At 33.9% G+C, this 27,742-nt stretch overlaps 1 protein-coding gene across 1 annotated transcript; it reads right to left on the reverse strand.

The window, feature by feature from the left end:
• Positions 1-7,995: 7,995 nt before the first annotated feature.
• Positions 7,996-10,885, reverse strand: LOC125194193 (elongation factor 1-alpha). The gene is made up of 3 exons (XM_048092271.1): positions 10,757-10,885; positions 9,667-10,149; positions 7,996-9,092 (listed from the first exon to the last, which is right to left on the reverse strand). The coding sequence occupies exons 2-3, from the start codon at positions 10,126-10,128 to the stop codon at positions 8,205-8,207; spliced, it is 1,350 nt and encodes a 449-aa protein (XP_047948228.1). The 5' UTR covers positions 10,129-10,149; positions 10,757-10,885; the 3' UTR covers positions 7,996-8,204.
• Between the last annotated feature and the right edge of the window lie 16,857 nt (positions 10,886-27,742).

A 27,742-nucleotide genomic window follows, 5' to 3' on the forward strand; every position in this document is an offset into this window, starting at 1 on the left:
AAGGTTTCCCTTCACACGGCTCACCAACTTGTAAGATCGGTTCAGGATAATGGGATCCTTTTCTATCAGATATGAAGGGCCGTAGCACAAAATGTACTTCTAAGTAATTGCCCCATAGATCCTATATCTATCTAAATGAAGAATAAATCATGTAACGAAGGGGATTCTTATTTGTACAAATGGTACTTCGAACTTGGAACGAGCATGAAGAAATTAACGATACTTCTTTATCTTTTGAGTTGTTCTGTTGGAACGGTCGCTCAAGATCTTTGGTCTCTACCCGGTCCCGATGAACAAAAATGAGATAAATCCAAGATTTTTTTGGGAATCCTACAAGATCGGTTTGTTCTCCAGTTCAATAGACCGAAATTTAAATTTTATAAAATTGAAATATTGAATCATACTAATAACTTTAAGTACGTGTATAAATTTAAACCTCCGTCATCACTTGTCTCTACTTTTCTTTTTTGTGTCCATTAATATTTGTCACATATACTTTTTATTATTTATAATAATGAATTTCATATTCCACTAACATATTTCACTCATATAAAAATATATTACTTATATTTTATTAACTTTTCCACTTCTCATATTTCTTAAACGAAATCTAGATCCGGGTCAACTAGTAACAACTAATAGTGAACATAGGGAATAAAATAAATTAAAAACCTTGAAAGTTTATCTATAAATTTTAAATTTTAACCTCAGCGAATAGTTCAGCATTGAGAGTTAATTTATCATAAAACAATAAATTTATATAATTATTGAGATGAGCAAAGTATACCTAATCTTAAATCTATAATTAAAGAACACTAATTTAGTTCATTATAAGAACGATTTTAGTCCACTATAGGACGATTTAGTTGAAGGTGCTGGCATGAAGCGCTCACATAAATCAATCACATAATAATCAGATCTATTTAGCAGATTATTCAGACAAAACCTATTCGCGTAATTATCACATGTATCATGCTCATAACTTGAATTAATCATGCTTTAAGAATATTGAAACCTAAAACATGCTTTTCTACGGAGCAGAAAAATACCTAATTAATTCTCCAAAGAATTGAAGATGGCTAGCTTCTTCTCCACGTGATGATTTGAGTACTAGACCACAAATCTTCTCTCTGGTTCCCGAACTGTATCCCAATATCAGTGTGGGCTGATCTTACTAGAATACTAGGACTTAAATAAAGAAGACGTGAAGAAATCCTTTTGGGAATAGGAGAGGAATTCGAAAATTCCTACAGCTGAGAGCTGAAATTTTCGAAAATTACAAATAATGAAATTGTGTTATTTCTGTCTCCTTTATTCTCCTATTTATATTAAGTTCCTTTTGGGCCCAGACAGGGATCTATGGAAGGTTTTGGATATGGGCTCATCCAATTTACTTTTTACTAATTAAATTGAACCCACAATTTAATATAAGTTATAATTGGAATATTACGAGCAACCCACTACGAAGTAATATTGAACTCTCCCCATCCAAATCCGAAATTACAAGTAATCCGGGTTTCCGTTTAACTTTCATTTCAGCGCGCTTAAGATTAAAATGTCCATTAATTAATTAATGTCACGCTATTGACTTAATTAATTAACTTCTTATTAATTCAAGAGTGGACTTAGCATGAAACGCTTATTTATTATTCATAGAGTAATCAAACTCCAACTAGCTAGGTTCCGAATAATAAAACCTTGTTTCGCGCTCCTCTTGAAGACATTATCAAACGAGACTCTCCTCGTGCCGATTAATATAATACAAGACGCCCACAACCGGTCTACTAAAACAAAGACTTAGACTTTGTTAGAGTTAACTTATACATTTAAACATGTATTAACATCCATTAAATGTGAAACATAACAACATTATGACAAAAAAATAATCTGTTTTATTTATTGGAAAATAAAATAAGAGTTTTACAGTATTCAATCACTCGAAACGTGATTTCTAGTATACAAACTCTAACATTAGTTCCCTATAATTTAAAATGAAATATTTACTTCGTGAAATATTTAATTCATTATAATAATATTTTGGTTCACTCCGTGTTTTCAAATTCGTATTGTGAACTAAATCGCACTATAATAAAATAAATTAGTATTTTCTAATTATGAATTTAAATAGTGGTTGTTGTACCACCACTGAATACAAATATACATATAAACTCTCTGCCGGAGCATATATCTAAGAATTCCTCTTGTTTAGTCAATTTTACATTTTTTAAAAATAATTTATTTTCTTCCAATCACTCAGAAATGAAGTCTTCATTAGTTCATTTACTCTATATATAATATCTCTAACCTGAACTTACATTATTTTGCTATATATTTTTATGGTAATTTGTACAATAAAAGATATTATAGAGGTATCAAGTGCATATGTAGAAGTTAACATTTCACATATCATAGTAAATTAAAAGAGTGTATATATATGATACGGATATTTTTTTTAGTTTTAAAGATAAAGATGGAAGTGTACGTAGTACTTGTAATATATATAGATGTCCAAATTATAGATAGAGTTGAATAAAGTTATAATATTCAAATAAGAATGTTATGGGTGTACATGAGATTTGTGTAAATCATTTAGCATATTAATTATACAGTACATGTCTGTACACAAATTTTGGAATACATTTATTGAATAAAGTATGTATGGAAAATGTAAAAGAGTAGTTTAAAATGCTACGTGTAGCTCTATCCGTAAATCACATAGTTGAGTCATTTTTCTATTTTGGAAAGTTTCTTCATAGTTGAGTCATTTCTATATATAATAATTTTTTTCTCTTTCTTACTTTACTCTCTCATACTTTATTCTCTCTGCTTTATTCATTTTTACTTTATTCTCTCTACCTTTTTTCTCTTTTTTACTTTTTTTATCTATTTATTTAACACACCTAACATTCATTTCTTAAACTCCGTGCCAAAAGGTTTTGCCTCAACTATGAAGGAACGGAGAGAATATCTCACAAAAAGAAGGAGATAAGAAGGAAGGAGATAGAGAAAAAAAAATTACAGAGAAAATTCGGTTAGCATAGAGGAAGAAAGTCACAAAGTTTAAAGAAATAGATTTGAGCTTTCATAGAGGAAATTCATACAATCACCCACCCTCTTTTAATTTTAGGAGTGGAAATAGCATATTTTAAAATGGGATCAAGGATTCGACCGGATGACACGTCATAATCAGGTATATATATGATATGGGTATATGATTGGTGTGATGGATATATTTTTAAATAGTATTGGAATTATTTGTTGACATATAATATGGATATGCAATTGATAGAATTGATATTTTATATAAAGTATTGAAAGTACATGGATCATGTGATTAAAGAGGACATGTGACAGTCTTGCTCTGGATCTGAAATTATAGAGGGACCAATGAGTTCAAATATAGAGAGACCTATGAGTCTAATTACAGAGGACCTTCTGGTCAAAATACAGAGGGACCTATGAGTCCAATTACAGAGGGACCTTCGGGTCAAATACAGAGGGACCTATGAGTCCAAATATAGAGGGACCTATGAGTCCAATTACAGAGGGACCTTCGGGTCATAGAGGAATTTCGGACAGATACCAGACTTGATTTGTCATAGAATAATAAATTGATCAGAGAGGCATATGCATATGGAAATGAAATTATTTATGATATATGTTTTGTGTTGTGTGTGATTATATACGTTGTTTTGTGGGTTAATGAAGAAAGAGAGTAAAGTAAGTGAAAAAAAAGCAAAGATGGTATTGTTTTTATTTTTATGAATTTTGTTTATGGAATAGAAAGAATTTTTGTTTATTACAAATGTGTACGTCAGAGGGGTTGAGGTGTGATACATAATGTTTTTGAAAAGTGTACCAATAATGTTGGTTTGATTTTTGAACTTATTTGATACGTGCATTTTTACTTATTTGATACGTGGGTTAATTAATTTAAAATTTAAAATTTATTTTATCTAAAGAATATACGTTAAAAGGAGTTGGGGTGTCAAACTATAACTTCAAATAAATTAATAAAGTAAAAATTGGTTTTATGTAATTTGTAAAATGATAATAATTTATAAAGTTAAAATTAAACTACGTGTATAAAACAAATAAGACTAAGACTATGTTTACTTTGTAAGATATAACCAATTTTGGGCCCATATCTAGTGACATCTACCTGTTTAGTGTGCAAGTTTCAATACTTAGAAGGCCGATATATGAACAAAGGCCCAGTACTATTCAACTCGACTTTGTCCGTTAGAAATCTCTCGAAAATCGTGGTTTACAAAACTATGTGAAGAATAATTTTAAAAAGTAGGTAGGGGCGTGATAAAACTAATAAAGCTATAAAGATGCCCTAATACATCGCGTGGCTTGGGAAGATGCTGTTGGGAAAACTCGGCGGGCCGCTAACTTGAGGTCGGCAATCGCTGAGCTGCATCTGGCTCAACAATGGATTCTAAGCGGGTCGGTGACTCTGACTCAGTCGGCCACTGAGCAACGTGTGGATCTTCCAGAATATTTTAAGCTGACTGTTGACTGATTCCAAATGCTGCAATACTCAATAAAACACAACAAAAAACAAAGTAAAACAAAACTAAAACTTGAAAAACAAAATTTAAATGATAACAATAATGTTGGGTTACCTTCCAACAAAAGCTTGTTTTTACATCTTTAGCTCGGCGTTTCTTGAAACTCACAGTAGTGGTCTAGTGGAGGTGTATGTGTTTTCTTGAAATTTTCAAATTATCACACTAATTAATTATTTGATATTTTTCACCCACCATTCCGTCATGTCATATTGTTGTTCCCCTAGAGTCTTTTGCATCTTTCATTTGGCTCTTTTCTTGACTATTTTTTCTTCTTCTTTTTTCTTAGTGGTTCCTGTATTGAAGCATGACTGTTAGAAACATTCAAATCTTGCACATCATGTTTGACATTTGAAACTTCTAGCAAAGGGTCAGAACTCATTAGATTTGTAATTGTTGATTGTTGCAATATACGTTCTTTATTCCATATCTTGTTCTTCCTTTCAGATCCTATCTAAATTTTTTTCAAGTACTAATTTGATAATAACCCTAAATCATCAAAACTACTACACCGATGAATCATCATTTTACAAAAACACACAAAATACCGTATTTGGAATTTTATTTACAAGTACTAATTTTGAAAATAACTCTAAATTGTCAAAACTAGAAAATTTCTTACCATATTTACGTGATGGGTCAAAAATATCTACATTAGGTGGATGGATATCTCATGTCTCTTTGTCAACATCAGTAACCTTCGTTGAATGTGGCGATCACCAAGAGGAACTACCTCGGTTCTTCTTTGGTATCATTAGTGATTTTCATGTTTTTCTAAATCTTAATGTTTGTTTTGTTAGTAAAATCAAAACACGAAAAAGATGAAAATAAATAGAAGAAATAAAAAGAAGTAAAGAGTTTTAAAGAAAAAGTAGAAATTGAAATGGCAGTAACAAAATGAGTGAAAATTTTGATATGAGAGATAGAGTGTGCGTGTTATAGAAGGTATGAAAGCATATATATATATAGCATGTTTAATAGTATACTAATGTAATGAAAAAGGGTAATCCTGAACAAGGTATTGATCTTACAATTGTAGTAGAAAAAAAATGACTAAAGTCTCTTTTTGGTCCTTAACATGTGGCGATTTTTTGATTTTGGTCCATAACATTATCTTTTGAATTATTTGGTCCTTAACAATTAAAAATCAGTCACATATGGTCCGAAATAGACGGAACCGTTAAAAATTAACGGTCAACGAATTTTAAATCAATTTTGACCGGATTAAGAGTTTTAAAAATTAGATTTTTTTTTCTTTTTCAAATGAATTCTAATTTTTTCTTAAATTATTTTTATTAACTTAAAAATTACAAAACACAAAATTTATTTCAAAACAAAACACCATAACTTAACATTTCAGAATCTAAAACCAAAATTCAATCATCTCTCCCTATAATTGGAGCAGATTTAGTAAATTTATTTTGAATTTTGGAGGGTGTTTTATCAAACACTTGGTGTGCAACCAAGTTTGTACACACTTCTTCTTGCTCTCACCATTCCAAAGAAAACACAAATTGTTCGCCATTCCAGATTGTTCACAACGAGCACTACAATTAAGCTGATTGTTCACTAGTCCAGATTTTTCATCATCTCAAACTTCATTACTTCAACTTCAACATATAAACAAACATTACAATAACAAAGAAACAAAATCAAAACTTCACAACACTAATCTAATTTTTTCATCGATTGATGCCAAAATCAAGCCAAAACTGTCACTTTTGGTCTCTCGCCCAGCGACGTCGAAGAAGTGCCGCCGCCGCCGTCGTCTTCGTCGATGGGGTCAATTGGTTCGCACCACTTGAAATGGTGCAATCTTTTCTCTCACAAGCAAAGTAGAGCTTCCCCCTTGTAGAGTTGTCATGGCTTTTGAGAAAAAGTAGATCTAGGGTTGAATCCACAATTGATTTGTATGTAAATCGCCGCCGCGAACTACGGTGGAATCGCCGGCGAAAACCTCACTTCGATTCGCCGGCGAAAACTAGGTGTGCAAAGTGAGAGAGATCAGGAGATCGACACAATTTCTCGATTGAGAGAGATCGAGAGATTTGCGATTTCATTTTCTTTAATTTAATTTTGTTATACTTATTATTATTTACTTAAAATTTTGTAATTTTTCAGATTTTGCTTAATTATATATTAGACATTAATTAAATATAATTAAAACTTTTAATCCGGTCAAAATTGATTTAAAATTCGTTGACCGTTAATTTTTAACGGTTCCGTCTATTTCGGACCAAATGTGACTGATTTTTAATTGTTAAGAACCAAATAATTCAAAAGATAATGTTATGGACCTAAATCAAAAAATCGGCATATGTTAAGGACCAAAAAGAGACTTTAGTAAAAAAAAATTGATAGTATCTTTTTGTTTGGTAGTACCTCTTAGAATTAGACGCTTGTAAGTCAATTTAAGTTTGATAGTATATGGGAAATTTACACAATATTAAAACCAATTTGACATTTCTATTCTCACATTTGTGAGTGCTTTTCTATATTTGTTCTTGCTTAAACCTAAAATGCTGAGATCTTTTGAGAATTCTTCCATTGCAGTCATTCTTTTTTGAGAAGAGATGATGATCAAAAGTATAGGTAAGCTTCTTCTGGTGAGGGCTTTTGATTTATTATGCAAAATTTATTGTTGTTGGTATTTTGATTTTACCATTGTCATCTCCACCGGAACATTTAGCCACATAATCTCCAGATTTGCTATTTCTTTCTAGAAAAAATTCCCAATCGAATAGTTAATTAGTAGGAAAAATTCAACAGTTTAAACTCAGATATATAATATGACGAAATCCACTTTTGTAAAAAATACAAACCATCTACACCTTCTTAGACAGCAATCTCAGTGTCGAGCTCTAACCATCAGGTGAAGAAAATAAAAGTTTGTTGCGAGTGAGTAAATAAACGGAAGGACAATATTGGTAGAGAACTGCATTTTCTAGACACAGCTTCCAAGACAAGCAAAATATTCAGTGGAGAACGCCCAAAAAATTAACTAATTTAGGCAAGGATAGCTTCTTGGGCTTTACCGGGCCACGCAACTTTTAAATGGCCGAGTGCATCATAAAACATGTCCTCAGGAAAAGAGATACGGCAAGTGATTTGTGCAACAACTTGTGGGAAAATTTGAATGGACGAGAATGGCCTTCACAAGTTGGGGCAATTATCTTAAAAATCGAAAAAAATACATATGTAGATACGTCAAATTTGGAGGAATGCACGGGAAAAAAGGTCTTAACCAGTCTGCCACAAATTGCAGCCCTCCGGCAATTCAAGTACAGTGCAATTTTAACAAAAACTAACCATGACCTAAACCCCAAATAGTAGGAATAAAGCGCCTGCTAAACAACGTAAAATTAACAAAAGAAAATCTATAAAAACATGTATTAAATAAGCAAACTAGAAAAGTAATAAGTGACGAAAAACAATAATACTATAAAAAGACAAAAGGCAGAGTCATACTAACATACGCCATCGGCGATCCAGAATCCAATTCTGGGAGCCAAAATTGCACGACAAATACCAAAAGACAGAAATTAAAAGACAAGAAGTTTTAAGACCGACATAAAATAAGAGGTTCTTGTAAGAAACAAAACGAGAGATGATATGTGGAGTGAATGTGATTCACTTGGCACCCTTCTTGGCTGCTGCCTTGGTCACCTTGGCTCCTGATGGGTCCTTCTTCTCCACACTCTTGATCACACCAACAGCAACAGTCTGACGCATGTCCCTAACAGCAAACCTTCCAAGAGGCGGGTACTGAGAGAATGTCTCCACAACCATGGGCTTGGTCGGAATCATCTTAACCATACCGGCATCACCATTCTTCAAAAACTTAGGCTCCTTCTCAAGCTCCTTTCCAGATCGTCTGTCAATCTTGGTCATGAGCTCAGAAAACTTCACAGCAATGTGTGAAGTGTGGCAATCGAGGACTGGAGCATAACCATTTCCAATCTGACCAGGGTGGTTCATGATGATGACCTGGGAAGTGAAGTTTGCAGCCTCCTTGGCAGGGTCATCCTTGGAGTTCGATGCAACAAAACCACGCTTCAGATCCTTCACAGCAACGTTCTTGACGTTGAAGCCAACATTGTCACCTGGGAGAGCTTCCTGGAGGGCCTCGTGGTGCATCTCAACAGACTTGACCTCAGTGGTAAGCCCAGTTGGTCCGAAGGTGACAACCATACCAGGTTTGATGACACCGGTCTCAACTCTTCCGACTGGCACAGTTCCAATACCACCAATCTTGTAGACATCCTGAAGTGGGAGACGGAGAGGCTTGTCTGAGGGCCTCTTTGGCTCCTGGACAGCATCAAGAGCCTCTAGAAGAGTTGGGCCCTTGTACCAGTCAAGGTTGGTCGACCTCTCAATCATATTGTCACCCTCAAATCCAGAGATGGGCACAAACGGGATCTTCTCAGGGTTGTAACCAACCTTCTTCAGGTAGGAAGAGACTTCCTTGATGATTTCGTCATACCTTGCCTTGGAGTATTTAGGAGTGGTAGCATCCATCTAACAAAATACAAATAAAATGTGAATAACAGTACCAGGTAACAGTTGACAGTTCTATGCCTAGGGCAATTACCACATAAAATTAGTAAACATTATTAGGCTAGGCTAAAATAACATGAAAATCTTGCATCAAATATAAGGAGAAAACTTTTGAGAAAAGTTGGAACTGTGAAAAATAACTGTACGGGTGATGAAAAAAATTAAATCTTATCACTTAAGATGTACAGTTAAGATTAACAATATTATAACCAATATGCAATGCATGCATAACAGAAAGTGCATATAATACTACACAAACAAAAGGACTGACGGGATTCGAACCCGTAGCTACCACCCTGAATCAGGTGGGCTCTCCCAAATTGAACTACAGTCCAAAATATTCACAATAAGCTGTCTATAATGAAGGACCACTCCTCATTTTGATATACCAAACATCCATCACACAGGAAGGTAAATCAAGGAGCATCACAGTCACATAGAAGACAAGCAATGGCACATTAAGCATACAGTATAACTACAAATAACACATAACTAAAGGAATATATGAAACAGAAGAGTTTATGCTATGATATACCTTGTTACAGCAACAGATCATTTGCTTCACACCAAGAGTAAAAGCCAGAAGAGCGTGCTCACGGGTCTGTCCATCCTTGGAGATACCAGCCTCAAAACCACCAGTGGTGGAATCAATGATGAGCACAGCGCAATCAGCCTGAGAGGTTCCTGTAATCATGTTCTTGATGAAATCACGATGTCCAGGAGCATCAATGACGGTGCAGTAGTACTTGGTAGTCTCGAACTTCCAGAGAGCGATATCAATGGTGATACCACGTTCACGCTCAGCCTTGAGCTTGTCAAGAACCCACGCATACTTGAACGACCTCTTGTTCATCTCAGCAGCTTCCTTCTCAAACCTCTCAATCACACGCTTGTCAATACCACCAAGCTTGTAGATGAGATGCCCAGTAGTGGTCGACTTCCCGGAGTCGACATGGCCAATGACCACAATACTGATATGAATCTTTTCCTTACCCATATTTCAAACAGATAACTCGATCTGCACCAAAATAATAAACAAACGGAGTCAGATGAGATAAAATAAAGCTTATTAGACAACAAAGCCTACTTGTACCAAAGAAATGACATACTAAAACACAGATCCAGTTAATTGAAAATGAAAACAAGAATCAATTCATAAAATCCTAATAAATATTTTTTTACTCCATAAAATCCATATTAAAAAGAGAGTATATATTTTGTATCCCAGAGTTTGATTTACCAGCACCATACAAAACTCAAACAACTTGACAATCGATCTTAAGATACAGATACAATTACAGATTTATTAATAAGCCACAGAGACTCAATGAAACATGCTTAAAAACTACTCATGAAATAACTAAAGCAGGGATCAACAGAGGAAAAACGCAAAACAATAACATATAAACGACATGCTGTGATAGATAACTAAGGATCGTACAAATATATTCGGATTGTTCTACTATTTCAGAAACAAAACCGATACATCTCGAGATTTAATGGAATTCCTCCACACACAAATCGATTTAGACAAAATAAACAGGAAGAAACAACAAAACAAATAGACAGATACAAAAAGCAACATACGAGAAACGGTAGATAAGAAAAATGAAAGCAATTTTTACCTTCAAAAAGCAATCGAGATGTAGATGGGGGAGGAGAGGCGAAATGCAGAGTGAAGAGAGTGGTGAGGATTGCACATATTTATATTAAGCAGCTAGGGTTTAGGGAGAGACATTTTAAATGGATTGACTGTTATACCCCTGTGAGTATGTGTGACTGTTCTCCGACTTGGGGTCCAAGATTTATAAAGTCAACAATCCTTAATAGCACTCCCAATGGTTTGGGATAAACTCCCTTATTTCTCCCTAACTCCTGCCACATCAGTGCCACATCAGCACCAAAATTTATCCCCAGGTTTTAGCCAACTTCTACATTGGTTTCTCCCTTATTTCTCTCTTATTTCTCCCTAACTCAACATTTCATTTTTACATCATTATTTTTTATATTATTTGAGGAGTCTGCAAAGGAGACGGACCCGCGTATGGAAGTTGGCCGGGAGGAGAACCCATCGCCAACAACGAGTGCATCCACTGCTCGTTTGCTTCATCCATGTTGGGAATTTGTGAACTCGACTCTTTCCCCTTACCCTTACCCTTACCCGAGCGGGAATTTTTCTTCCAAAAGCTCATAATTTGATGAAGATTGAAGATTGGGAGAAGAGATTGAAAATGGAGAGAATGAAGATTGTGGGTGATGAATGGAGGAAGTGGAGGAAATATTTATAGGGGTGGGATTTAAAAATAGCCGTTGGCCGTTAAAAAAAAAAAAAAAAAATTTAAAAATCGCCGGATTATCGCCGAGCGTCGCCCACAATGGCCGGCGATCGCTCGGCGATAATCCGGCGATAAAACGCCGGTTGGCGTAAAAACGGTAACTTTATCGCCGAATTATCGCCGTTTTCACCACAACAGCCGGCGATAATCCGGCGATTTATCGCCGGATTTTCGCCACCCCCATTGGGAGTGCTCTAAAATTAAGATACCAAATACTATTATCAATATAATAGGTTGTTGATATCAAGTATATCAACTATCAAATTAATTAGAAATCCTTATAATAAAGAGATCAAAATTATCAATATAATAGGTTGTTGGTATCAACTATCAAATTAATTAGATCACAGCTAAATTTCATTGTGTATTTTAATGTTTTAGTATTTTATTCAACATGGACGATAGTCTCCATTTCAATAGACTGAACTTCAAATTTTATAAATTGTTTTAATTGAGATATTAATCATTTGATAATCTCATTAAGAATTTTTTCCAACTCAAATCAAATTAACATGCTATGTAAAATCAATTAAAATCTTCGAAGGTCATCGATAATTTACAATTTTTATTGAGTACCTCGCTTGATTCAGCATCCATATAACACGTAGGAGTATAATATTTATGCAAATATACATATGCATATAAAGAGAGATGATATGCTAAGGGAGGGACTGCTATTACCAAAGTTTAATAATAAATCTCTCTCTATATTATTTTACTTTCTTTTAGCACAAATCGATTGTGTTGGGCCCTTCACTTCTCTCTCTTTTACTTGTACACTTCTTCTTCCTCGCCGCTTATCCTTCATGCTCTTTCTTTTTAACCTTATTTCTTCAACCTCATTCATGAGTGTCTTTTTCACCATAAACGCATAGCTTCTCATTAAATAATGAATGTCGATTTATTCACTCAATTCAATTGGATTTAGTTCTGCACGCGTTAACAGAATTTTGCAGTTAATTTGTTCATCAAATGAGTTTTTACAAAAATTTTCATAAAATTTAAATAGCTTTAGCAAATCTAATTTTGAAAAAATTTGCCTTTGCAGATAAACATCGAGAACACATTTGAACTCATTTTAAAATCTTTTTCATTTTATGCAATAATCAATTTCAAAACTTGCAATCTTATTCATGAAAATAGCAGTCCATCGTAATCAATTTAAGCCAAAAGAGATGGAGAAAAAATTGTTTTCAATATTTTCCCAAGAAAGGAGAGTTTTTAGATTAGTATGGGAAGATGAGGGAAGTCGAGAAGGTTAAAATTGAAAACCAAATTTGTGCAGGAGAGACAAGAATATCAAAGGAGAATATATTCATATTTTCCAGTTGCCTTAACAATCGTGATAGCAGTGAGTATACAAATAAAAGTGAGAGATTTATGGAAATTAACTTGACACATCAGCAGTCCTCATATGATGCTCACATATAGTCCATCAGCGTATCATTTCTCTACATATAAATATTGTATCACATATTTTTACATACCTTACATATTTTACACACCTGAACACTATCGTTTAGTTAATTTTAACATCATTTATATATCTTATAATTTATTTTCTACAAATCACTTTAAAATAATACTACTAATTTGATTTGTTCATTTTTCTCTATAAGTTCAAATAAATAAATATGTTGATTTTTTATTTTGATGTATTTTATAAAATTAACAACTAATAAATTTAAAGTTGCTAGAATCCAACCAAATGTATAAAGGTCGTATTTGGTTGCTGGTAAAGTTGGCAAGGAAAATGATTTATAGTAAAATGAATCTTTAAAGTATGCTTCCAACAACTTTACTTTCTTGTGTGGAAAAATATAAAGATTTTAATTCATATTTTTGATTTAATAATAATAATAATCTTAATATTATATTATGATTCTCTTAATTATTAGTTAAAAAATATTATAATAGTAATATATAATTTACTTAATTGGATTAAGATTTTCTTAATTTATTAGTTTATATTGTTATAATCACAAATAAATATATTTAATATTAAAATTATAAATATAATTATGAAGTAATTATTTATTGATATTATAACAGAATAAAGTCTATAATTTCAAAATTTCATATAGGCTTTGCTATTAATTTTTAATTTATAAAATAGTAATAAAATTTTTTTATTAGTAATATTATTACATAATACATAATTTATATAATTATAATATAATTATTTAATATGATGATTATTATAATAACAAATATAAATATTATAATAATAGTATAATTGTTATTATTATAATTATAATAGTAATTATAGTTATTTATTAAAATGAAATTAAGTAGAGTATGATTCATAATTTTAAATTAATTTTTTAAATATTTATTCAATAATTATATGAGATTATACTCCATTCTATTAAATAATATAAGAAATGATAAGATTCAGAATCCAAGAAAATTTTACTACAATTTTCCTTATTTTCTGGATTTCGATTACTTTTCCGGTTTAGTTAAAACTCAAAACAAACACATAAATTTGAAAATGAAGAAATTAGATTACTTTAGTAGACAGAATCCTAGCAACCAAATATGGCAAAAAATTTAACACTAAATTTTGTCCAAGCGAAAGCGAGAATAACAAGTAGTGCTGACATAAAGTAAAAAATCAGACTAGTCTATGTAGTTATGTGGACTCAAATTATGCAAATGATAGAGATAGAGAGGAAGTCAATATGTTTTTACTTCGTGTGACCCATGTACCGAAAGTAAATCTCAATTGCAACGCATTGTTTTTGTGGGCTGACTAAATGGTAAATCAATTAGTTTTGGTTAATAATTGAATCGATTGGTCGGTTAACTAATTACGGAATTAGCACAAACTTCTAACTATAATTGCACCGATTAGTTTACTGATAACCCCGTTAACCAAAAATAATCGTAATAAAATTTAAAAACTTTTTTTGGTAAAGAGAAGTGGGCAATACCCACAACAAGAATAAACTAGTGAACGTACGAAAACACTTATTCTACCGTGAAGCAACTAATTCCTTAAATCCAACGGCGACGCCTCTAGAACATGGACTCCTCTAGAAAAACTATAAGCAATATGCGACAAATAAAAACGTTTGCTGCAAAATTACATTTTATGTGCACATATTGAATCACAATTGAGTTAAAAATTTGGAGCATAGCACGCACTTTTTTCACTAGGGAAAGACAATTAAGTGAGACCTTCACAATTGAACTTTGTGTTATGTCGGCCGGAGTTATGTGTGAGCAATGGCGGATCTGGACTTTTTGAATTGGGGGTACGAACACAATAGTACTAAAAATGAAAGAAAAAAAAAACTATATCTAAAATCTTTAAATATAAAAACTATATACTATGTAAAATGGAATAAGTATCTCAAATAGAGAAAAGAATGATAAAAATTCAAAGCAATTCTCGAATTATATTGGGCTGGGGTCGAACTCTGGTTTGAGAACTGAGAAAATGCATCAACAATCATTGCGCCACTTACTCTCTTGGCAATATTAGTCTCAATATTGTATTAAGTAATCAACTATTTGGGGGTACAGTTGTACCCCCTTGTTATGAGCTGGATCCGCCGGTGTGTGTGAGTTAACATTGTAGTTGGTGACTTATGGCAGGGTTTTATTGTATTGTCTGGGAAAGATTTGTATCTGTCTTAGTTTTCACTAGTGATTGTTTAGTAAAAGATAATGGTTCGAAAGACTTGTGGTTGTGGAAATCTGAGTCTCAACGTCATTTCTAACTTTTAACTTTTTCTTTTATCTATAAATAGTTAGGTGTGTGTATTTTACTATCAGATCTATCACTTTTTAAATTTGTTGTCATAACACTTATTGTAACTTATTTGTGTTAGTAAATTTTATCACCTCACATTTGTAAAAAGTGAAAAAAAAATGTACTATTAGTTAACAGTGAGCCTTGCAGTTAAAATGATTAGAGTAAAAGCAAAGAATTTAACATGTTTTCCATTAAATTCAACCTCATAGTAATTTGATAATCCGACTCAATCAATTCTATATTAAACGAGTTAAGTTTAAGCGTAGCACTATCGGCCCAAGACAAACTCAACTGAGTTACACCCTTGGCATGCTTTCGTTATAAGTTCATTGAGTATATAAGCCTAAAAAATAAAGTAGTTCTTAGTTATTACACGATTTGAAGCTTTGATCTATTAATTGAAAGAGAAAATGTCTTAATAAGTGTGATGCTATTGATTGAAGATAAAAACATCTTACCTAATTAAGTGAATTATGCTCATTGTCCAATCATATAAATATAAATAGAAAATCCCAAGAAATAAAGCTCAAATTCAATGAAAATTTCAGGAACACCTGTATAAATAAATAAATGATAAAATGAGCAGAAAAATATAAATAAAAATTTCAATATGACTGCGTCAGGAACAACTACTTGGAAGCCAATCAAGCAGCTTCTTCAATAAATACAACTAGTACTTGGCAACCAAGCACAATCAATTACTCACTCCGTCCCGGATAATTCGGGTCATTTTGACCGGGCACGAGTTAAGAATTGTAATAAAAAGTGGATTGAAAAAGTTAGTGGAACGTGGGTCCTACCGTTATATATTAGTTTTATAATAAAATGTAAGTGAGAATGAGTTAGTGGAATATGAGGTCCACTACCAAAAAAGGTAAAAGTGAAATGAGACAAATTATGTGGGACGCACCGAAATAGAAAACTGGGACGAATTATTCGGGACGGAGGGAGTAATTGATTAATTCAAAGCTTTTTTGTTCTTTAACTATGAAAGATCTCACAAAGACCTTGTAAACAAAACGAACACGCCTACAAAAATTTAAAATTGCATAATTTAAAAATCCTAAAAGTTACACAATTTAAAAATTCTAAAAATAAAAAATTGCATAATTTAAATCCTAAAAATTTAAAATAACATAATTCAGTTCCTAAAATTTGAAAACTACAACGACGACTGTGGCGGTATGACCAGTATACCTAATTGACATCTGGGCATGCACAATTTGCTGTTGCTGATTCAAACGGCTCATGTCAGTGTTGAGTGCATTCTGCAAATATTCGAATAAGGTGTTTGGACTAGGAGGGATTGGAGGGGTTGACCTTGGGGGCCCGCTTGGGCTTGGTTCTGTCTTACCTTGTAGCTAGCTTTCTTCGCGTTCGTCTCAGGTGGATGACAGCGCGAACTGGCTCCGGACCTACTCGTAACGGCATTGGAACTATCCAAATGAGCTCCATTGAGCTGGATTCGACCTCGTCCTCGCCTTGGTCAGCTTGTGACCTCGACCGATTGGAGGTGAAGTCCGAAGAGGATTGGGTGCCATCTGTCCACTTATCTAGATGGCGAACCTTTTCTCACGTACTGACATGCTTGAAGGGTCTGTGCATGTTCTCTTGGAAGAACAACATGGTCGCAGTCATAACGTCGGCTATGCTCGTTCCGCTTCCGCTCGTCCTCATCTCGTTGATGTACCACCTGTTGAAATGTTGAATTTCCTTGCTTGCTCGGGCGAAATGATTTCGCAGCATACTTACACTACGCTGCATAGTTCTAGCCGGCCGCTTTGCGTTGTAACTTTGGGTGAAAGCTCCTAAAACCTCTTTCTGGGTTGGTTGGTGCCAACAACCGAATCTTCCGAATTTCTTCCAAATTTTACTGGCCGTGGCAAGTTAATTTCACTCTCTTCGATTGTTTTTTCTTATCAATTGTCATACAACAGAACATATAAAATTTTGTCCATGACTTTTCTTTCTACTTTTAAACATTCACTTACATCGTCCTAGTACTATTACGACAATGTACATACAATTAATATTCCAAAACTTCCATATACAGATCTAAACAAGTACCATTATGCACCAGATATAATAATATTATTAATTGTCATTTCCATAGTCTCCTTGCTATGATTCAAGGTGTAATGCAATTTGGTTCTCATAGGCTTAAAACTAAGATGATCTTTAAGGAAAATGTATGCTGTCGTATTCTTTATCTTCTCTCAAGTACTCCGTAATAATAGGAAGGAATAGTAGTATGTGTATGGGTTAAAAAATGAAGTAAGATAGTAGTATAATAATTAATTTATCTTATTTTATATGTTTAATGATTATACAATTTTGATATACTTTTACAAAGAAAAAAGAGTAATTGAGAAGATAGTAATATAATATATATATATAAAAAACAGACACAAAACTTTAGTTTTCAAAAGTTCAATGATTATACAATTTTGATATACTTTTACCAAGAAAAAAGATCAGTAACTGAGAAGATAGTTATATAAGGAGAGTGATCAATTGCTAACTCATCATTTAATTGCTAACTACAACTAATTTAAGGCCATATGATTTTAAAAAACGTGTGATCTACAATTTGTCATGTGTAATTTTCGTTTTTATTAATTAAATCGAATTTTTTTTTAAAAAAAACGCCAAATTAGGGTTTTGGATGAAAATGTCAATATAGTGTTTCGAAAATATCAACACAATGCTTTGAGAATGTTAACACAATTTTAGGATTGACATTGTATATGCTTTATATTGACATATTATCTTAGCTGTCATTGACATTAGCTTGTGTATGAAAAATACGAAAATTCTAGATTTTTTTTTTTCAAATTTTGACGTCGGAACATATGCATGTAGTATATCGTTGGAATCCTTATAAAATTATCTTTAATTTGATATATGTTATATGAATTTAAAGTTTTGGGATTTCTTTTAAAAGTTAGTTATAACTAACTTGACATTAATACCCCTATTGATTTTTATTGGAATTAATCCTATAGCCTTATTGGCGTTTTTTGTTGATCGTATTGACATTTTGTGGTTAATGATCTAGGCCTTTAATTTGAATATCTAATAGCTACTATTGAGTTGTACTTAGCAATTAATCATTGAGTTAGCAATATAACACTCCCCAGTTATATAATATATATAAAAAAAAAGACACAAAACTTTAGTTTTCAAAAGTTTAACTTTATTGAAGAACTAGTGTTAATACCCATGCTATACACAGGCCAAATGATTTTCAAAATATAATGTTGAATAATAATTATATATAAAAAAAGAATAACAATGGTGTTTATAATTAAAAAATATTTTAATTACAATAATATAAATATTTAATAACAGGAGTAAAAAAAGGAAAACATACTCCTTCCAACTCAATCTAAATAAAATATTTCATATTTGGTAAACGATGCTTCAACTTTAATTTATAACCTAAATGGAATAAAATAAAATAAAATAAATCAACCATATATTAAATGAGGATCAAGTAAATGATCTTTTATTCCAGCCTATACACCCAAGAAGATCTTCGCATGCTATTCGTAAGTCATTGTACTAAGCTTGCATAAATATTAACATACACGAACAATATATACTAAAATACAAATAAATTAAAGTCCATAGAAAAAAAAAACAAATAGTTTACACAATATGATTACCAAAACTTATATTTCAATAAATGAAAACATAAACCATTGAGTAACAAAAAACTAAGTAATCCACAAAATATATAGAATTAGTAGACTTACATGATTTGCCCAACCATTCTTCATTCAAAAAATGCATCACAATTTGAACACGAATAAAAAAGCATCACCAATATCACAATAATATGAAAAAAAAGAAATAAATTCAACATGCAATAAATGACGATTTTAATATTTTTAGTAAATAAGAAATTTTTAAATTTATGGAGTACCTAAAATGTAAATCTAATTGACATAATGTGAAAAATATAAATTCGACTACATAAATTTTAATAAAAAAATAAACATGATAGACTTAACAGTAAAAACAATAATTTAATAAAATTTATATAAGTACAACAAATATTTCCACTATAATAATACTAATTTAATACAAAAATAAAAATAAAATTAACCATATATAGAACAACACGTACAACCATACCTTCGTCTTATTTCAATTTTCAAACTCGCCGAATTCAAATTATTTTCACTCAATCCAATCAACCCTTACTCGGTAGTAACAATATCACTTATTCCGTCCACGAAAATTTGTCCCAGTTTTCCATTTCCGTCCATCCTCCAAAATTTGTCCCATTTCACTTTTACTATTTTTGGTAGTGGACCCCATATTCCACTAACTCATTCTTACTCACATTTTATTATAAAACTAATACTTTAAAAGTAGGACCCACAATCCACTAACTTTTTCAACTCACTTTCTATTACATTTCTTAAAACCCATGCCCGGTCAAACCGGGACGAATTTTCGTGGACGGAGGGAATATAATTATAGGACATTGTAGGACACTGAAAGGATGCACCCACATCAACTACACAAAAAATAATTATAATTAGTTCAATTAAAAAAAATTAAACGTAACATTTTTTTAAAACAATAAAATATCTAAATTTTTCCCATTTTAGGAAAAAAGTTAAATAACTTGCACGATTACTATAAGAGCATCCGCAATGGTCGGCGTCGCCCCCGCCCGGTTGGACGAAAGCGGGCGCAGCGGGTGCGAGGGGATCCCCCCTATCGCCCCGCGAGGTCCAGGTCCTCCGCCCTCCCATGCCGCCCCACTCGAGTACACTCTCCATTCGCGTAACCAAACGCGGGCTCAAATGTTACAGGTCTTCCGAGAGTGGAAGAACGCCACCGACCCCACGGAGAAGAGGTTTCTTTACGAGATGCTCGAGAGCATGCGTGCTGATTTAGAGATCGCGAGGTCACGGCTGAGGGGTTCCGACGTGGGCTCGGGATACCACGGGTGGCGGCAGCGCGGCGGCGACGGCGGCGGCGACGGAGGAGGACGACGGCGATGAGGAGTAGAGAGTGGCGGGGCTCGGGTGTTGAAGCCCTTTTTTTAAAAAAAAAAATCATGTACTTTTTTTTAAAAATCTTTGTACTTTTTTTTTAATGGAATGTATTATTTTTCCCGTATATGTTTCGTAAATTTAATTCCGTATATCGCAATTTTAATTCCGTAAATGTAGTATATTTTGAATTATTTTTATTGCGGCTGGCCTATGGCTGGCCTAAATCGACGTGGCGAGGTGGTTTTTTTAGTGTTACTGACGTGGCAGAGGAGAGAATGGCTGGCCTATGGCTGGCCTAAGCACCATTGCGGATGCTCTGAAAACGTACGCAAAATATTATAATATAGTAGTAATTAAAAACAACAAATAAAATTATTAACAGAAACCCATAAGAAAACACATGTGAAACTCAATATTTCTATTAATATGAAACCGGCGCAAAACATAAAAAGATTTTTCCAAACAGCCCAATTCGAAAAATATAGTATATTCCATAAGAGAATACTACACATAGTACAAATGAGAAGCCGAATATTTCCTTTTATTTGAAACCAGCCCAATACAGAAAATTAATTTATTAAAAAGCCCAACATAAAAATAAAGGAGTCCAATATATATTCCATAAACTTAATTACGATTAAGCAATATAATTATGAGTGAATTACATATTTAGAACCTATACTTATCACGACGCACGTTTGCGGTCCCTATACTTGTAAAATATTATTTGCGGTCTCTATACTTGTACTTATGCACATATTAAGGTTCTTTTCACTTTTTGACCTTTTTTTGGGAAGAAAATACCCCAAAGGATAAAGAGCAAATTTGTTCGATATTTTCTCACTTTGCTCCTTCTTCCTTTTTCGTCTGACTATAACAAAATTAGAACTGAAATTATGGATTTGTTAATCTTATTTCCTTGTATTCTGTTATACTTTTTGAACAATTTAATCATATGATGATAAATTTTACATTTTCATGTCGTTTTCCTTCATCACACAGTATTTGTGATTATGCTTCGAATGTGGAGTATTATTATAATTAAAGATCCCGTAAATAAAAGATTAAAAATTTGAATGAGAATTTCAACAAGTGAATATCTGGATCTATTCAAATGTAAAGTGAGGAATAATAAGCGATAAATGGATTGGATGAAATTATGGTAATTTTGATTGTGTGTATTTAGCAAGTGGCCGGCGCCCGACGACTTATGTGGGTTCCATATCAGAAACTTCTCTTCACAATTCTAACAAAATAAAGTAAAATAAACATCTTAGTTGAACATTTGATTTGTCTGATTTCCTTGTATAAATATGTCCCATCTCAAATTTTCTTATAATTGTACAAGTCATTTACACAAAGAGGAAAGAGGAAAGAGGAAAGAGGAAAGAGGAAGAAGAAAGAAGAAAGAAAAAGGAGAGAAAATAGGTATAAAGTTGCCCTTCGTTCATTTGGGGGTATTTTCATCTTTAAAAATGTCAAAAAGTGAAAGAACCTTAAAACGTGCATAAGTACAAATATAGAGACCGCAAATGATAATTTGCAAGTATAGGGACTGTAAACATGCATCATGAAAGTATAGATCCTAAATATGTAGTTCACTCTATAATTAATAAACAACTACCTAATTACAATTAATCAATATAATTAATAAACATTACGATTTAATAACATATTATATCAAAAACAGAAATACAACACTCCATTTCCAGTGCCAACGTTTGAAACCCTAGCCTCCTTTTACCTCACCGACTCCGTAGCCAACCGCGACAAATGTCACCGGCGACGGCAACAATGACTACAAACAACGCAAAAGCGGCAGCTTCTACATCTTCTCACCGATTGTTCAAAATTAAACCATCCAAAATTCCGCTAACACCACAAATCGAAAAAGCCCTAAATTGCTCTCCAACTTATACGCCATTTTCCAACCCAATCGAAGAAATCTACGACGTGTTCTTGCTCTGTGTTCACCGGTGCAGTCATTTCACCGTCTCAAATACCGATTCTTTGACGAAGCCTAAATCTTCCAAATCCTGGTGTCACTCCGACAGAATAGGAGAAATTGAAGTCGTCTACGAATTACTTTTCTCTCTTGCTCTCAAACTCACGGCCTCGAACACAGATGCCGCAACGGAGCCGAAATCCTCACTATCACCAGAAAAGGTAAAAATTTGTTCAAAATTTGCGGCTCCCGTCTCGTCTCGACGAGACGAGATGTCTCGACGCCCGACGCGTCCCGGCGAGGCAAGCCTCGAGCTGGCGAGACACGCGCCCGGCGCCATGTGGCGCGCGCGGGCGGCTGGCGTGACGCCCACTCGCCGACCCGCGAGTGGGCGTCGGATTTATGACGTCATAATTCAATTTTTTTTAAAAAAAATCAGATTTTTCAAAAAAAAAAAATTTAAAAAAAAAACGGTAATATGACCGTTGAACGGTCATATTTTTAATTTTTTTTTATTTTATATTATTTTTTTATATTCTATATATACTCTTCTCCATTCTCCATTTTACACACAAACACACATCTATTCTCTCGTCTCTCGTTCTTTCCTCACCAATCACTTCTATAAAATCATCCCTTTATTTTTTTCTTCTCCCAAATTTAATCAATTATGGATCCATTTGAGCAAATGCGTCGAATAATGGAAGAATCGCTAGAAGAAGATCGACGTAGGGAGGAGGAAGTTGTCGCGCCTCCTAGGCGACGCCGGACATACATCCACCGTAACCGGGAGGAAGCCGCCGCAAGGTTGGAACGTGATTACTTCAGTCCGAACCCGGTGTGGGGAGATATCTACTTCCGTCGCCGTTTCCGTATGTCACGCCCGCTATTTTTGCATATCGCGAGTACATTGGCGGCACGGGAAGAGTTCTTCAGAGAAGGGTTCGACGCTGTTGGCCGTCCTAGCCACACGACGCTCTAGAAATGTACTGCGGCGATCCGTCAGCTTGCTACTGGACAAACGGCGGATGCGTTCGACGAATACCTGCACGTCGGAGAATCCACTGGGCGACTTTGTTTGTTGAACTTCTGCAAAGGCATCCGGGCAGCCTTCACCGCCGAATTTCTGAAGAAGCCAACCACCGCAGATTGTCAATTTCTGCTCCGTCTTCACGAACAAGTGCACGGATTCCCCGGGATGCTCGGGAGTGTCGATTGCATGCATTGGCAATGGAAGAATTGCCCTGTGGCGTTGAGGGGGTCATACACGAGCGGCCACAAAGGCACCCACCCCACCGTTATACTCGAGGCCATCGCCGACTACCTGCTATGGATTTGACATGCGTATTTCGGGGTCCCCGGCTCGAACAACGACGTCAACGTGCTCAACAACTCCGACCTCTTCGCTGAAGTTCTGAATGGTAAAGCGCCGGCCATCAACTTCGTCGTTAACAATCGCCAGTATAAAATGGGGTACTATCTTGCCGACGGCATCTATCCGAAGTGGCGAACCTTCGTGAAGACGTTCAACAGGCCTACGGACGAAAAGCAGTCTCTTTTTGCGCAGAAGCAAGAGTCTGCTCGCAAGGATGTGGAGAGAGCGTTCGGGGTTCTCCAAGCTCGATGGAACATTATCAAAGCCCCGGCTCGACAGTGGTTTATGGAGAATATGGTCGACATCATGTATACGTGCATAATCTTGCACAACATGATTGTCGCCGACGAAGGACCTGAGGCGGGAAATTGGTTCGACCCTGAAACCCCGGGAAGCTCAACCGCAAGTAGTCCGCCTCGAACGGGAGTGCATCCGTCTTTGCAAGAGCGGTTGTCTATTCGGGTAAGGACACGTGATTCTACCGCCCAGGCCCAATTCCAGGAGGATCTAATGGAGCACATTTGGGCAAAATTTGGCAACCGTTAGATGATCGTCACTAGAGAACTCCTTCTTCTGCTTCTTTGCCTCCATTTTTTTTTATTTGAGTTTAAGTGTGCAATTTGTAATTTCTAGTTTTTTAATTATGTCTTTTTATTTTTTTAGGTATTTAAATTGTAATTTTATTTTATTTATAATGAAGTGTGTTTTTTATTAATTGAATTTGTTGGAATTAAAAATAAAAAATGAAATTGAATGAATAGTTAAGAGATGGTTAAGAGATGGTTAAGAGATGAAGGGATGCAGGTGTTGTCTCTTAGTTAAGAGATGAGCCGAAAAGTACAGTGGGGCCCATGAATATTGAAGAGATGAGACGGTTAAGAGACGGATAAGAGATAGTGTTGCGGATGCTCTATTGCAAAGAATAACTTTTTATACAGTGAAATGTCATTTATTCACAATGGCGATCGACCTTCACTGAATCTCTTTTAGGTAACTTTTATCATCTATTTTTTGTTCCAATTATTTTCTAGGGGCATGATAGAATATTTCGATGTTATAATGGAAGGATTGTCATTTTAGTGGCTAATTTTGATATAATTTAAAATTTTAGAACAAGTATACATTTTAAAAAATCTTTTTGCAATTCCGGCGGCTCAAACTTCTTTTTTAGTTGAGATATTGGTACAGAGAATCAAAGGCTTAGCTTTGAAAGACTTTGTCCCTTATTGATATGATCGAATGAATTTGCCTACTTGCATTCCATTTATTTCCTTTGTATAATAGAATAGAATGTTCATGTGATGGAATGGAGTAGAAAATGAAATAGAAATACAAAGTAATCGTCTTCTCATCACTATCTTTATTTCATTCCTATCTTCATTTCATCTCGTCATTAATAACGGCTTTAGGGACAAAAATATTTTGGAATACGTGTTCAATATTTACTAATAATGTATGACTCGTCGTCCAAAGCTTATTAGTAATGGTGAGTGTAACTGTCACCAATATCGAAATTCATTATTGTCAATACCTGGCAACCCATTTATCGAAACATTGAAACAAATTTATTATATTTGAAAAGTTACATCAAACAACAAAATCAAAGATTGTGATTTAAATATTTGAAAAGTTACATCAAACAACAAAATCAAAGATTGTGATTTAAATGATAATATTACATTAAAATGAAGAGTATATAGATCAAAATTGTTTATTATGTTCAGAATAATGATTTAGTAGCAAAGCGTAGTTAGTTAGACATAACATGACGGGATGTAGCATGCAAATCATATTCTATAATTAATAAAGTGCATTTGTCTAATATATTAGACATGTGTATATGTTATTTAAATTTTCAACTTATTTAATTTGTGTTTTTAGTTGTCTAATAATACGTTATTATATGGAGTACTGAACTTTAAGATAGTGCACATAATAATATTATTTCTCATTTCTATATAAAAATTATTTGGTTCGTGCATCGCACGGGTACACACAAACAAATTATTTTTCATAAGTAAAAATATATTCAAATACAATTTCATATTGACAACAGTGAATCGACACCAATCGCAGAATCTAGGCAATTAGAGGAAAATATAATTAGAAGACCACAAACAGTTTATAAGTGTGTACATACACTACTAACAAAACTCATCCTACTACAAACTACACGGAGAGAAAGAAAGAGAAAAAAAGAGCGAAGAAAATATAATTATACGACGACGAATCATATTAATTAGGCATAACATGACGGGATTTAGCATCCAAGTCCTATTATATGTAATTAATAAAATGCATGTTACACGATTTTACACATACTAACTTTTTTGTCATTTAAATTGGTAGATTGGAATAGAAGATGGAGATGAGATTTCTGCCATGCAACATCAGAGTGGAGGTGGCAATCCAACAGCCTTTGCATGAGTTTTACGACGTATCTTTATTACGTTGTTTATTATTTAAAGCAAATGACTTTTAATAACTTATAATTTCTTAGTACTTTTTATGTTTAGTATCTTTATGTCGAAAACTATTTGAATGTTTAGTTTGATCTCCATGATTGAAAATTATGCAATTTTTAGTTCAAAATGTTTGTTAACAACCTACGTTTTAAAACACTAATCACATTTTCTTTCTCCTATGTTTTGTAGCTACCAAGATCATATCATTGTTTCTCATGTCAAATTCTCATTTTGTAGTTTATTTAGCAAGTATTATTACTGCTTGCACTTGACATCATTATAATAAGAGTGATGAAAATATTAAAAGGATTAGTTTGATTTCAGCCACTAAGATAGCAAGTTTCTGCATATAGTCATCGACTAAAAAGAAAATGACTGATGATCGATAAGTTATATGTATTTCATGAATCTCAATTTACTGATAATTCTTTCATGGAGAACATCTTATAGTACCAGCTTTGAATACAAATAGTAAAGAAAGAAAGCTAAGGCTCTGTTTGGTACACGGAATTGGTAGTGTGGAATTGGAATTAGAGCTGAACCTTCAATTCCAAATACAGTGTTTGGTATAAAAAAATTTGGATATGGAATTGAATCACAACAAATCCCTCAATTCCACAATTTGAATTCCATATAAAAAATAGTGAAATTTTCCAAATATTTATTAAACTACACACACTGCACACATACTGCACACACATTCTTACACACGCATTGCACACATTCACACAGACACACACACACATTCTTACACACGCACTGCACACACACATTCACACAGACACACACACATACCTTGCATACATTCTTACACACAAATTCACACATACAACAAATATTCAATTCCATATCATTACTATTTTATTTTGATAAACAAAGGATTTGGAATTGAATTCTAATCCATTCCTTCCAACTCAATTTTATAGAATTCCAATTTCATTCCATATGCCAATTGGACCCTAAGGTGTTTTTAGATCGGTCGCCAACTCTTTTTGGGGGGCTTTTGGTTTTGGGCTTTTGTTTCAAATAAATGTTTGGGTCAGCTTAAGTTAATGTGGGCCGATCAAAAGTTTGGGCTAACTCCTGATATTAATTAATGTGATGGGTGTGTGATTGTGTTAATAAACTGAACTTTTGGGTCTAATAAACCTTACCCTGTATAATTAATCGATATAACCAAGTAATTAATTCATTTATGAGAAATTTAAATCTTCGGTTTACTTTGAAAGTCTGGGGAATTAAATCTTTCGATTATTTAGAGCGTCCATAGTGGGAGGACCGCGGCCCTTGGCCCGGGCTTGGGCAGCCCGCGGCCCCCCACTACTGAGGCGAGAGGTGGACGCGGCTCGGGGGGATGGACGAGTGATGGCCGAGCTCTCGGCCAAGCCGAGGCTCTTGGGCACGCGGCTCGGCCCGCCACTGCAAGGGCCGAGAGCCGCGGCCCGGGCCATGGTTTAAATGTTTTGTTTTTTTTTTTTTTAGTTTTTGTGTTAATTTTAGGGTCTTGGAGAAGATGAAGTGGAGAAGATGAAGTGGAGAGAGAGAGAGAGGGAATGTGACGAAAATTAGATGGTAAGTTTCAAAAAAATTTGCATTAATTTAGCATTAATTTGGGAAACAAAATCAATCTCAATCACTAAATCCCTATTAAATTGGTCAACTTTTTAATTAATGATTGTGATTTCAATTCACACCTTAATTATGGAAACAAT

Source organism: Salvia hispanica, chromosome 6, assembly GCF_023119035.1.
Source record: "Salvia hispanica cultivar TCC Black 2014 chromosome 6, UniMelb_Shisp_WGS_1.0, whole genome shotgun sequence".
NCBI lineage: Eukaryota > Viridiplantae > Streptophyta > Magnoliopsida > Lamiales > Lamiaceae > Salvia > Salvia hispanica.

Excerpts from the sequence above, each read along its gene's own strand:
- LOC125194193 (XM_048092271.1), bottom strand. The coding sequence starts at position 10,128 with ATGGGTAAGGAAAAGATTCATATCAGTATTGTGGTCATTGGCCATGTC. Across the intron at positions 9,093-9,666 it reads TGATCTGTTGCTGTAACAAG|ATGGATGCTACCACTCCTAA; the intron begins GTATATCATAGC and ends GTATTTTGTTAG.